This window comes from Marmota flaviventris, chromosome 6 (assembly GCF_047511675.1).
Source record: "Marmota flaviventris isolate mMarFla1 chromosome 6, mMarFla1.hap1, whole genome shotgun sequence".
Taxonomy (NCBI): domain Eukaryota; kingdom Metazoa; phylum Chordata; class Mammalia; order Rodentia; family Sciuridae; genus Marmota; species Marmota flaviventris.
This window is the reverse complement of record NC_092503.1, coordinates 139,267,614-139,282,040: the sequence shown is the minus strand read 5'-3', so window position 1 is coordinate 139,282,040 and position 14,427 is coordinate 139,267,614. Positions and strand designations below refer to the sequence as shown.

Genomic DNA, 14,427 nt, shown 5'->3' with positions numbered 1-14,427 from the left:
AAAAATGGAAATGAGGAGGTAAGCAACAGAGAGGAGCAACAAGAAGATGCAATACATGGCTACCTGGAATTCCAGAGGAGCACAGAAGAGAGCAGCCTTTGAAGACAGAATGCACAAATCTTTGAAGCAGTCTTTGAAAAAGAGGCACAAACCCACAAAAGAAGCACATCACACCAAGCTTATTTATAAAAAAGAAACCACACAAAATACACTGTGGTCAAATTACAGAACACCAAAGTCAAAGAGTTAATCTCAAAAACTACCAGAGACAGAAGACAGACCTGCAAAGCAACTACACTGACAAGCTCCTCAAGAATAACAGGGGCCTAAAGACAACAGAAGAGTATCTTCAAAATGCCAATCAACTGGCTTTACAGGAAATACAGGGCAAAATAAAAACATTTCCAGATGATAAAAAAACTAAACATTTCTATCAACAGTCTGAGATGCCTAAAGGATATACTTAAGGGAGAAAAAAAAGAAGTTTTGAGAAAGAAAGTTCTCAGAAAGAAGATTGATGATTAAAAAAAAAAATTGGTAAAGATGTAAGTATAAAACTAAACAACGTCATCTATATGAAATAACAATGTTCTATTTTATGGCATAATAAGACGCTGGAAAATAGTAGACGGTGAGGGATGAATCAGAGTTTTAAGATTCTAAAGTTCTTGTATCATCAAAAGTAACATTAATATTGATTAACTTCAGATTTTATGTATGTGTGATTTAAGAACAGCCACTTTGAAACTGGAAATAACAAAACAACTTCAAAACTCAATCAGCAATGTTTTAAGTAGACAGACTGTGGCTGGAGCATTAATGAGTTTGACCAAAAATAATTTCAAAATAATGTCAAAGCGGTCAATAAAGAGCAGACAAAGTTAAAGGTGTTGCCATGTGTCCATCACCACAACCCACCATACTGGAGATGGAACCCAAGGCCTCACCAATGAGCTACATTCCCAGCCTGACAGACAACAGCTTTCCAAGGGTCTCAAGAGCAGTTTAACACTTGAGCTAGGATTCTAGAACCCTCTTGAGAATCTTAAGAAAGCTCTTGGTAGTCTCAGAAAAAATGTTCATACAAAGTTGTACAAATTTCCATTCAAATCCAGACTCCCTGGAGAACATGAACTCATCCAGCTGGAAAAGCTGAAGAGAATCAGATTGAGTGAGAGAAGGCAAAGTTAGAAGTTCTGCCATGAAAAAAGCACATGACAAACTAGGTGTAAAGGATGGCACAGGCATGCTGAAGTCAGGGGTCTTGTAATTCACTCTTCCACTGAAGTAATTCAACACTCATGCAACTCCTGCAATATTTAATGACCTCAAAATGATGCTTAGCTAAAGCACTCACACTCCAGCAAACATGCTACCACACAAAGACGACACCAACAGAAACTGCAATGCCCTTAGCCAACTGCCTTGTGTGTTCAGAGTTCTCCTTCCTGGAATGGCTTCAGTTAATAGCCAGCAATGGTCAAAGAGTCTGCAAAATGGGCCAGTCTCGCCCACTGCTGAGCTCCTACTCTCCTGGGCTGATCTCCTGACCTTCCCACCTCCACTTGGAGCCTAGGTGCCCAAAAGGTGGGGTCCAGAAGTTCCAAAATCTACCAGCGTTCTAGGAAAACAAGCTTCCTGAAACAGATTCTGGTCTCCATCCAAACCGTGAAATTACAATCTAAAGGTCTGGGCCTAACAATCTGTATTTTAAAAGGACCCTCTAATGATCTTGTTCCACTAATGAACACACAAAACAGAAAAACTATTACTTAGGATTTACAAAAGATTGCCTAATTTGAGAACTGACTTTGTGCATCATAGATAGTCAAAATGACGAACCAGAAAACTGCAAATAAAGTGTTGCCTATATACCCTGAAAATGGACTCCATGGATGTGGCTCAGTGGTTAAGCACCCTGGGGGTTTAATCCCCAATACAAAAAAAAAAACATAGAGCATGAGGAAATGTCCATGACTCTGACACACCACTACAAGAAAAGAACAAAATTTGTTCTGTACTCAGGGCTTAAAGCAAATGTAAACAAACAGCTCATGAGATGTCTTCACATGCTTGCTTAGGCAAATGAATAAATTTCCTCAGCAATCCACAACATGAAGATCATTCAAGATAACCCAGAAAGTTTCAAAGCACACATACTGTCTGACTTCACTGACCCACCACTCAATTTCTAGAAACCTCCCCACCCCATTCTGGTGATCACAATCACCAAGGTTATTTTTTTCAATTGTGTGAGTATATCTTTCTTGGTGCTACTTCACTTACACAACCACATGCACATACAAATTTCCAACTTTGTCATCAATACAAACACACACATCTGCATGTGCACACACCCCAGGGCCAATTCAATTTGCACTGTATGTTTTCCATAATCAAAAGCTGTGGATGTTTTCCCTTTTTTGAGGGGGGTACCAGGCTTTGTAAAACTCAAAGTCTACCTGCTAGTCAGTCATATATATATAGTATTCAGCAGTTTAATTTTGCTCATAATAAATATTATGAACCAAAATAAAATGAAATGCCACCAGAACATTATTTAAAAAATAAAAAAAGAAAACTGCTGCTAACGTGCCTCGTACATTTGACCACTGGATAAAGTGAGGTCCTTTTTATCTCAGTTTTCTTTGATAAAATAATCAAGTCACTGGATACTTTCAAATGAAATCCCAACTCTCAAAGTTTTAAGAAAAATAGAGTGAGTTTCAGGAAATGAAAGGTAGGTGGCTTGTTTGGTTTTTGTTCTTCTCTAAGAACGGAAGAAGAGCTGGGTGCAGTGGCATGTAGGAGCGCATGCCTACAATCCCAGCAGCTCTGGAGGGTGAAGCTCCAGGAAGATCACAAGTTCAATGCCAGCCTCAGCAACTTAGCAAGGCCCTAGGCAATTTAGTGAGACCCTGTCTCAAAATACAAAATAAAAAAGGCTGGGGACTGGGGTTGTGGCTCAGCGGTAGAGCACTCGCCTCGCACATGCAAGACCCTGGGTTTGATCCTCAGCACCACATACAAAAAAATAAATAAACAAGTGAAATAAAGGTGTTGTGTCCAACTACAACTAAAAAATAATAAATACTTAAAAAAAAAAAAAGGCTGGAGATATGGCTCAATGGTTAAATGCCCCTGGGTTCAATTCCCAGCACCCCCCCTCCAAAAGAAAAGAATGGAAGAAGACATTTCATTGGATGAAGTAATCACTTCACAACTTGCCACAGCATTTCATCAACTATAAATTGCTATCACTGGTAACGTCAATAGCCTCACGGATGTTCAGTCATCATCAAACTCATTTTACCGATGACAAAGCTCAGGGGAGGCAGCTACTTGACAAGTCACATAGCTATTAAGTAGAAGGGAAGAGTGGTATTCAAAACCTCTACGAGAGCCAGAACAGAAGGCCTTTAATCACTCAGCTTCCAACCTCCTCAGGCTCCAGCTCTCCTGTACAGCTCAGTTCCTGAGCAGATGCCATCTTCTCAAGCAAGGGTTACAACCTATGACCTACAGGCCCAAGCCAGCCCACTGGCTGTCTTTGTGGAACCTGTGAGTTAAGGACAGTTTTGGCATTTTTAAGTGGAGAGAAAAAGAGCATTTCATGACACATTGAAATGAAATGCTAACTTCCAGTGCATTCTATGGCTGCTTCTATACTGGCAACACAGCTGAGTAGCTGCGGTGAACACTGTATAGCCTGCAAAGACTACAATATTGCCTATAAACCCCTTTACATACAGAGTGCGATTTAAGGGTGCTTGGTAATGCACATACAATCTAAAAAGGTGTAAACCATGACATCAACAATTCAAGATGTGGAGATGGGATGGTGGCTCAAGCCTGTAATCCCAGCAACTTGGGAAGCTGAGGCAGGAGGATGCCAAGTTTGAGACTAGACTCAAAAACTCTGACAGAGAGACCTGTCTCAAATAAAAAAGGGGGAGAGGCGTATGCAGTGGTTTATGCCTGTGATCCCAGGGGCCTGGGAGGTAGAGGCAAGAAAATCACAAGTTTGAGGACGGCCTCAGCAATTTAGCAAGGCCCTCAGCAACTTAATGGGACCCTGTCTTTAAGTAAGTAAATAAATAGGGATGTAGCTTAGTGGTTAAAGCACCCCTGGGTTCAATCCCCAGTACCATTAATAAATAAATAAATGGCTGCGGTGTGGCCCAGTGGTAGAGCACCCCTGGGTTCAATCCCTAGTACCAAAAAAAAATTTTTTTAATCAAAATATGGGATAGGGAGTAAAAGTGTAGTCTTTTTTGTGAGCAAAATTAAGTTGTTATATTGGCTTAAAATAACCTATCATGCTGGTGGTGTAGCTCAGTAATAAAGCCTCTGGTCTAGCATGCACATGGCCCTGGGTTCAATCTCTAGCTGGGAAAAAAAAAATCTGAAAATAACCTGTTATACATATAAAATGCTTTTTATAATGTTCATGGTAACCACAAAGTGAAAACTCATAATAAACAGAGAAAAAAATGAAAAGCAAGGAATCAAAACATAATACTAGAAAGACATTAAGAGAAAAAGGACTCATGACATAACTAGAGAACAATTATCAAATGGTATCCCTAAGTCTTCACCTGTCAATAACTGCCTTGAATGCAAACAGATTAGACTCTTCAACAGAAAGGCAGAGTGGCTGAATGGATTTAAAAAAACCCCGACACAACTATAAGAGCTCCCCAATTCATTAGGCCCTGATAAACCCATTTTAAGTTGAAATACTGTTTAGTCTAAAATGCATTCACCACGCCTGGCCTGCAGAGCATCGCGACTTAGCAACAGAGGATGCTGCAGAGCATCAGTGTCCCCCACGACTCCAGGGCTCACTGTGGCTCACAGCCCCTGCTCCTTGTTAGGTATAAGGTTTGGTCACTAGTTTAAGGTCCTTTTTGAGAGGACCACACCACACACCACAGCCCAGGAAAAATAAAAATTCAAAATGCAAAGTAGGGTTTCTACTGAATGTGTATAGTTTTGGCACGATAATAAAGTCAAAAGATCTTAAATCGGGCCATTTTGCCCACAAGGGACTCACTTTCAGTTGAAAGTGAAAGGATGGCAAAGACAGCCCTGCCAATGGAAACCAAAAGAGAGCAGGAGTAGCTACGCTTTGATCAGATGAAGTGGATTTTAAATCAAACTAAGAGACAAGGGCACTATGCAATTATGAAGGGCGTTAGTTCAGCAAGGATGTAACAATTGTAAAATAAAGGTGAACAGAGCTGAAGGAAGAAACTGGCTGTAACACAAGGGTAGTAGGGGACTTTTAACAGCCCCACTTCTAGCCACAGGCAGAGCATCAGCAAGGAAACACTGGACTTCAACCAAGGAAACCGCACACTTTAGAACAAATGGACCTAACAGACATGCACAGAACATTCCATCCAGAATCAACAGAACACAGTTCTTCCCAACTGCACCCAGAACATTCTCCAGGACAGATCGCATAGGAACCCACAAAGAAGTCTTAACAAATTTAAGAACACTGAAACTGTGTCGAGTATCTTTCTTCCCTGAACACAGTGGTATAAAACTGGCAATGATTAACAGAAGGAACTTCAGAAAATTCACAAATACATGAAAATTAAACATGCTCCTGAACAACCAATGGGGAAATGAGGAGATCTTTAAATTTGGAACAAAAATGGAAACACAATACAAAACCTCTGGGATTCAGCAAAAGCAATTTTAAGAGGGAAGTATATAAGCAATAAATACACATCAAAAAGGACCTTAAACTAGTGACCAAACCTTATACCTCAACAAACTAGAAAGACAAGAATAAAAGTCCAAAATCAGTAGAAGGAAGGAAACAATAAAGATCACAACAGAAATAAATAAAACTGAAACTAGAAAAATAGAAGATATAAAATGGACCTAACAGACATACATAGAACATTCCATCCAACATTAACAGAATTCAGATTCTTCCCAACTGCACACAGAACATTCTCCAGAACAGATCATTAGGAGCCCACAAAGAAGTCTTAACAAATTTAAGAACAATGAATTGGCTTTGGAAAATATAAACCAAATCAACAAATATTCAGACAAGAAAGAGGAAATATTTAAAATAAATAAGATCAGAGGTAAAAAAGCAGACATTACAACAGATACCAAGAAATACAAAGAATCCTAAGAAACTATTAAAATTACAAGCCGGGTGTGGTGGCACACGCCTGTAATCTCAGCAGCTTGGGAGGCTGAGACAGGAGGATCACAAGTTCAAGGCCAGCCTCAGCAATGGAGAGGCGCTAAGCAACTCAGTGAGACCCTGTCTCTAAATAAAATACAAAATAAGGCTGGGGATGTGGCTCAGTGGCCAAGTGCTCCTGAGTTCAGTCCCTGGTATCCCTCACACCTTCAAAAAAAAAATTACACGTCAACAAATTGGATGACCTAGAAGAAACGACTTCCTGGACTCATATAGCCTACCAAGACTGGATTTGAAACAGCAAATCTGAACACACTAAATAAAAATACTGGTTGAATCAGGATAAAAAGGGTCCCATCAAAGCAAACATTTACGAATTATTTATTTGTTTGTTTGTTTATTTATTTTTGGTACTGGTGATTGAACTCAGGGGCACTCAACCACTGAGCCACATCCCCAGCCCTATTTTGTATTTTATTTAGAGACAGGGTCTCACGAGTTGCTTAGCGCCTCGTCATTGCTGTAGCTGGCTTTGAACCCGCGATCATCCTGTCTCAGCCTCCCCAGCCACTGGGATTACAGGCGTGAGCCACCATGCCCAGCTCTACCAAATATTTAAAGAACAAACACCACCTTCTAAAATCTCTCAAAAAAAAAAAAGCTGAAAAGGAAGGAATGCTTCCAAATTCACATGACAAGGCCAGTATTCTGACACCAGAAACACAAGAAAGAAAGAATAGTACAGGCTCATATTCCTGGTGAACACAGATGTAAAATCCTCAACAAAGTCGTAGCAAACCCAATTTGACAGCTGATTATCCATAAAAATCAAAATAAAGTGGATTCATCCTAGGATATAAGGATGGTTTGCCATGCCATGATACATCATGTTAACAGAATGAAGGACAAAAAAATACGGTCATTTCAACAGGTGTAGAAAAAGCATTTGACAAAATTCAACATTCCTTCATGACAAAAACCCTCAACAAATTAAAGAATGCACCTCAACACAACAACAGATAACATCATAATGAACGGGGAAAACACGCAAGCTCTTCCTCTGAGGTCTGGAACCCACTATCTTCTACTCAACTCAAGGATGCCACCGTCATCTACTCAACATGGTACTGAAACCCTAGCCAGAGCAATTAGGCAAGAAAAATAAAGGGCATCCCAATTGGAAAGGAAGAAATTAAACTCTCCCAGTTTGCTGACAATGTGATTCTTGTTTTTTGTTGTTATTGTTGTTGTTGTTTTGGTTTGGTTTTTGGGAGGGAGGGGCAGGGGGGCTGCTGGGGATTGAACCCAGCAGCTTTATCACTGAGTTACATCTCCAGTCCAGTCCTTTTCTCCCCCCTCAGCCTTCCAAGTCACTGGGATTACAGTCATGGGCCACGATGCCCAGACAATATTATTTTATACATAAGAACCCTAAAGACGCCACCAAGAAACTATCAGGGCCAATTAAAGTGCAGAATACAAAGCCAATATAACAAGAATCCGTAGTGTTTCTATGCACTAACCACAAACTATCTGAGAGAGGAAATCTCACTTATGATAACGACAATGACATAAAATACTTAGGAACAGACTGAAGAAAAAGACCTCTACACTGGAAACTGTAAAACACTGGTGAAAGAAATTAAAGAAATAAGTGGAAAGATATGACTTGGAAGCAATAAAATGGTTAAAATGTCCATCCTACCCAAAGTGAGCTAATAAAGATTCAGTGTACTCTCCATCGAAACCTCAATGGCACTCTTCTTCACAGAAACAGAAAAGGCAATCCTAATATTTAGGTGGCACCATGAAAGACCCCAAATAACCAAAGAGTCTTGAGCAAAGAGAACAAAACTGGCGGCATCATGCCACCTGACTTCAAAATACACTGCAAAATCACAGTAACCAGAAGAACAAGGTATTGGCATAAAAAGACAAGACAACGGGACAAACTGGAAAGCTCAAAAACATAGCTTAACATTTACAGCCAGCTGATCTTCAACCAAGGTGCCAAGAACACACAACGGGGAAAGGACAGGATCTTCCAAAAATGGTGTCGGGAAAACGAATTGTCTACACTCAGAAGAACGATAGACTCACATCTCACCATATTAAAACATCAACTAGAAGGAATTAAAGAGTTAAACGTAAGACCCAAAACTATGAAACTACTAGAAGAAAACACGGGGGGGGGGGGGGGGGGACTCTAAGACGTCATTCTGCACAATGATTGCTTTGATATGACTTCAAACACAGGAGCAACACAGTAGGTCTGTGCAAACTAAGACATCTCTTTGCAGCCAAGGAAAGCACCAACTAAGAGCAGGAGGCAGCCTCCAGAACAGCAGAAAGTACTCACAAGCTGTCCTCTGATAAAGGGTCGATGACCAAACTACGCAGGAGCTCAATTCAAAGCAGGGATAAAAACAAGGGGGAAAAAAAAAACTATTAAGAAATGAACAAATGACCTGAATAAACACTTCTCAAAAGACACACAAATGGCCAACAGGTTTATTAGAAATATTCAACATCACTCATCATCAGGGAAATGAGAATCAATACTTCAATGAAACTCCTGTTACAATGGCTATGCAAAAAAATAACAAGTAACCACGAACAAAGATGTGGAGAAAAAGGAACCTTAGCACACTGCTGGTAGGAACGTAAATTAGTACAACTTTTGTTGGAAACTGTATGTAGGTTCCTCAACAAATTAAAAACAGAACTACCACATGATCTAGCAATCCCTCTACTGGGTATATAACCAAAGGAAATAAAACCAATATTGAAGAAACACCTGCACTCCCTTGTGTATTACACACTGTTGACCACAACAAGATATGGGCCAAGCCTGAGTTCATCAATGAAGGGAGAATATATGGTTTCTATACATAGAGGAATACCACTCAGCCATAAAAAAGGAAGAAATTCTGTCATTTGTGACAACATAGATCAAACTGGAAATCATTATATTAAGAGAAATAAGCCAGGCACAGAAAGCCAATACTATGTGAACTCATTCATATGTGGAATCTAAAAAGGCTGAGCTCAGAAGTTGAGAATAGTACAGTGGTAAGGCTGGAGTAGTTGGGAGCAGGGGATGGGGGGGTAAGTTCAGGGGATGATGGTCGAAGGACACATAATTATAGTTAGATAGGAAGACTAAGTTCAAGGGATCTATTAGACAACAATGGTGACTACAGTTAATGATAACACACTGTATCATTGAAAAATGCTGAGTAGATATTAACTGTTCTCACTACAAAATAATTGAGATACTACTCTTCTTAACTAGCTAGATTTAACTATTCCACAATGCATATAGACTTCAAAACATTGTTATACATAAGAAACACAATCTTATGTTAATTTTTTTGAAAGATTAACTTTTTAAATTTAAAATAAAAGGTGCTTGCTTGGCCTTTTTGTGAAAGATCTGAAGTTCTTATCTATGCTGAACCAAAAACCTGCTGCAACACAGGAGGTAAATCTATTCTATCCTTCCACTAACAAGAACACTTCAAAATTTGCAAGACTGATAGACCACCAACATTTCCAGGACTCGTTCCCTTATTGTTTTTTACAAAGCATAGTTTCAATAACCATTTAAATATTTATAAGGTTATATTATCATATACCAGGGGCCATGCTAAACACAGGAGGTTACTTCCTTTTAGGTGGGAAAACAAAGGCTAACCAGTTAAGTTAGGTACCCATCCTCCTACCATGCCATGAACTTAGAGACTCAACATTCCCTTAGGTTTGTGAAACCTCAGGCCAAACATGAAACTTATTTTCATCTGGGAACAACTGGGAAAAAACATGGCCACTATGTCTCTTGAGCTGTCCAGAAAAGTACCTTGGTGTTCTTCCCAGCCTGTAGGACCACAGTATTCATTTACAGTTTTATATCATCACTGCCCCACAAATAAGACTGCCTTGACCAAAACAATCCAACTCTATGAATTTACAAAGAAAAACAGGACTCAGTGAGGAAAAACAATAAAAACCTCAGTTACCATACAATAACAATCATCACTTACTAAGTGCTTGCAGTGGGAATCGTAGGATATACTTTATGTATTTTCTTATTTAAACGTCACAGCTCTACCAGGGAAACACTGATCCCAATTTCACAGAGGAGGAAACAGGGCATTCAGGGCTAATTTACCCAAGGAGACACTGCTGGAATTCAATAACTAGTAGTCTAATTCCAAATCCAGGCCCTCAACCACAATGCAAAACTTTTACATGTCAATTTTTAATAGCAGCCGACCCGGGTGGCCCGCGCCTATAATCCCAGTGGTTTGGAAAGCCACGACAGGAGGACTAGGAATTCAAAGCCAGTCTCAGCAATGGAGAGGCTCTGCGCAACTCACTGAGACCCTGTCTCTAATCAAAATACAAAATAGGGCTGGGGATGCAGTTTAGTGGTTGAGTGCCTCTGAGTTCAATCCTGGGTACCAAAAAAAAAAAAAAAAAAGAGAGAGAGAGAGAGATAATTAATAGTAGTATAGTCACAGTGCTCACTACAAGAAGTTAGAACTAATAGCCTAAAAGATACTGGCCGCTAGGCACTTACTACATGCTATATCTCTTTACACGTATCACTCCCCCCCCCCAAAAAAAAACCTACCAAAACAAACAACAACAATTAAAAAAAAAAAAACAGAATGGAAAGTTCGAATGTGCAGATGCATCATTTCTTTGCAATGTACTTATTTCTTCCCCAGTAGCTGCTCCTTGAGGGCATGAACATTCTCACCACTCCATCTTCTCAATGGAACCTCCATACAGCACAATAGAATCTCCATAAAGCACTCAATAAACACGCTGAATGAATACAAAACAGTATTAATTGTTACTTATAAGTAATTTCTGCTAGAAAAATAGAAGAAGAGAAACTTGAAGATAGAGAATAAATAGAGAATAAATTAAGCAGCACTAGTGATGAATACATTGTTTTAGGTTCATTTTTATAGGCATAGATACAACTTACGTATAAGGTGCTACTCTCATCCAAACACCAACTGAACCCATTACTTAAAATCACAAAACCAAATGCAAGAGTGAACACCAAAGACTAAACTACCCAAGAATGATCTAATACAGAAAGTAAAATCCCTCCTACTTCATCCTATGTATTTTCCCACTGTAGAACATTGCTGGTAAAACCTCAAGCGTTCATCCTAGCCTCTACTCTGGGCCTTCCCCACACAAAACACTTATCCTTCCTAGAAGGGAAGCTTCTAGGGAAGCTTAGATCCTCAAAGGATCTAAGACAGCATTTTGAATACACTAGGACACAACTAGTATGTAAAATGGTTGAAAATAATGGAACATTTTCAGTACCAGCTAAGGCACACTGACCACACACAATGTCGGGAGAGGCAACAACCTACTATTAGTCTACAGAAGGCAGCCTCCTCTGGATAACTTTACAAACACTTGCTTTTTAAAACCAACAAAAAAGTTGCTAAAGACTATCACTGTCAACAAAGCTCCATTCCAAGACAATAGCAAAAACAATCTGAAGACACCACACCTTGGAAGGATCACTTAGGGCCAAGGGACTCTACATGTTACAGACGCTTACACCCAGGTCCCTAAACACCAGGTCCCTAAAGACACCATAGAGATGAGTGTAGAGAATATCCAGAAGTTTTAAGGCTCTTAAAAAGATGCATTTACAAGTACGTGTGAAGCAGGAGAACCATCTATCCTGCCACACTTCTGTAGTCTCAGCAAGTCTACTTTGAACTACATCAAGAAGTTAAATCAAGACATACAAAACATGCCCAAAGATCCAAATGGATAACTCTCGGAAGTTGAAGCTGGCAAACCCATCGCCCATAACTTAGCGTTCTGATTGTACCCTTTCTTATTTGCAACGCTGCGGCGACGGTGTATCGGCGTTAAATTTAAATTTCCTGGCTCTGGCCACAATGCTAACCTAATTAAAGCATGTGGTCACCGTTTAGCATTTTCGGTGCGATATTTTGCATCGCTTTAGTTAGCAGTAGAGTCGAGACAGTTGCCTTGGTTCTCCTGCCCCCCCCCCACCAGAGACAAAACCCTCTCCCAAATGCTTTATTAAATGGACAAGAAAAACACCACCACCCGCCTTGCACCGCCCACAGACCCCGCCAAGCGCCCACAGGGGCTTCACTCCCATTGCCCACGCCACCAACACTTCGGGCTCAGTCTAAGCAAGTCACTTATGTCAGCGCTACTTCCCCACGGCCGGGACCCCCCTCCGGCCCGACAACTCCAGGAGCCCCCACTCCGCCCGCGGGCCCCTCGGAGCAGCGTGGCTCGGGGTCCCCTTCGCACACATTTCCCGTCCAGCAAACTGCGGCCGCGGCGGGGGAGGGGCCGCGGCGGGCGCCGGCGGCGGAGCGGGGCCGTCGGGCTGGCAGCGGCCGGGCCGGGGAGGGGCAGCGCGGCGGCGACGGGGGGCGGCCCGAGGGTCCGGGGGGAGGGGAGGTACCTCGTACAGCTCCTCGGAAGCCATGGTGGGCGGCGGAGTTGCGGGCGCGCGGGCGGGCGCGGCGCCGGGCGGCCGACACTTTGTTTCAGTTGGGTCCCTGCGTGGCCTGCGCTTCCTGCTCCCGCTGCCGGCGCCGGGCGCTGTGCACGGACGAGCCTCTCCACTCCGCGGCCAGTGCGGGCCGGCGGCGGCGGCGGCGGGGTTGTGCGCAGGAGCAGCTGCGCAACGCGCCCTGGGCGCCCCGCGCTCACTCCCCGGCGGGCCGGCTGGGGCTTGGGCTCGGGCTCATCGCGCCCCGCCGCGGGGCCAAGCGGGCTGAGGCGGGCGCGGCGGCGGTGCAGGCGGCGCGGCCGGATCCGCGGCTCCCCCTCTCCGGTGTAGTGCAAAAAGCTTCCTACTTGCGACCAAAAAACCTGCCCTGGCTACTGAGCATGCCCAGTGCGGCCACCCGGCCCGGCGGAGCCGCGCTCCCGCGCTCCGGGTTTTCGGGACGCCCTCGCGGGAGGGGCCGGGAGGTGGCGGGGCGGGGCGGCGGAGGGGAGCAGTGGGCTCCGTTCCGGGCCCGGGCGGGCGGGCTGGCGGACGGCCGGGAGCCAGCCAGCAGGAAGGGGAGGAGCCGGTGTGGTGGGCGGGGCCCAGAAGAGCTGTGGGCGGGGCCAGGCGGTGGGCGGTACTCTGGCTTCCCCGAGTCCCGCTCGCGGGGGTCGGCCCAACTGTGGCGCCGCCCACCGACCAGCCTAGACGTGGGTGCAGGCTGGTTCTGAGAGGAAGGGACCAGGACCTCGAGGACCCAGGAGAAGGGCGGTGGTGCCCATTGGGACAGGCATCGGCGAGCCGAAGTTGGGCAGGGGACCTTGTAGACTAAAAGGCCTGCGCCCCGACGGCAGCGGCCGCACCGCCTAACGCGCGCCTCTCCCGGGGACGGCGGGGCTGCCGCCTCTGTGCGCCCGCCTCTGTCCGCGAGTCCCAGACAAGTCATCCAGCGCGCTGAGGCCAGCGGCGTGGCCAGGTGGAACCCCAGCCCTACCACGTGCCCGCCTCCCCGGAGGCCGCCGCCAAGACCCGGAACTCGGACTCGCGCCCCGCCGAGTGTCTGGGCGCGCTCCGGCGGGCACGCTGGCTGGGCCGCCGGCCGGGGGTGGGAGCCGGGGGCGGGAGTCCGGCGCCGCGGAGGGCGGCGCGAGGGCGCGGCTGCCCGGGCTCTGCCCGCAGCTTCCCCCGCGCCGGGCCTCGGGTTCCTCTTGGAGTGTCCACCTCCTTCGAAGGGGAGCTGGGACCGGAATCTGAACTCCCGGGAGGTTCGGGTTCTAATGGAAGAAAGCTGTCAATGATGGTACTCGTTGGGGGCATGGTGTGGACAACTACGCGACAAGCCTTCTCCGCCACAAGGTTTGAAGGGCCGGCCCTTCCCCCAGCATACAGGGGAGATGGCCAAAGTGAGCCCCGCTCGCAGGGCTACCTGCCAGAGCTCACCTGCGGGGAACTAGACGTTTCACCATCTGTGGGGAAAGGAAAGGGGGCTTCCGGGCCGGACTCCCCCAAACAGCCGGCAACTCCGAACCCTCCCGCCAAATACGGCGGAACTTCCCCCCACCAGGCCCTGCAGAGACTTTTTTCTTTTTTTTCATGTTCTTCCCCAGACCCTACATCTGGAAGCCTTCACCAGTTCCTACATTTCTTCCAGTGAACCCTCCCCAGCCACCCATTCCTTAGTGCTCAAGCCTAACCAACCTCTCGGCCACCAGGCTCCTCCAACCAGTCC

The 14,427-nt window shown here is 44.6% G+C and overlaps 1 protein-coding gene across 1 annotated transcript in view; it reads right to left on the bottom strand.

Moving 5' to 3' along the window:
- Positions 1 to 13,106, bottom strand: part of Cdyl (chromodomain Y like) — a 179,148-nt gene extending 166,042 nt beyond the window's left edge. Inside the window, exon 1 of the mRNA XM_027948171.2 lies at positions 12,666 to 13,106. Coding sequence (XP_027803972.1) covers positions 12,666 to 12,689 — 24 coding nt within the window. The 5' untranslated portion in view covers positions 12,690 to 13,106. The remainder of the gene's footprint in view (positions 1 to 12,665) is intronic.
- Positions 13,107 to 14,427: the final 1,321 nt, after the last annotated feature.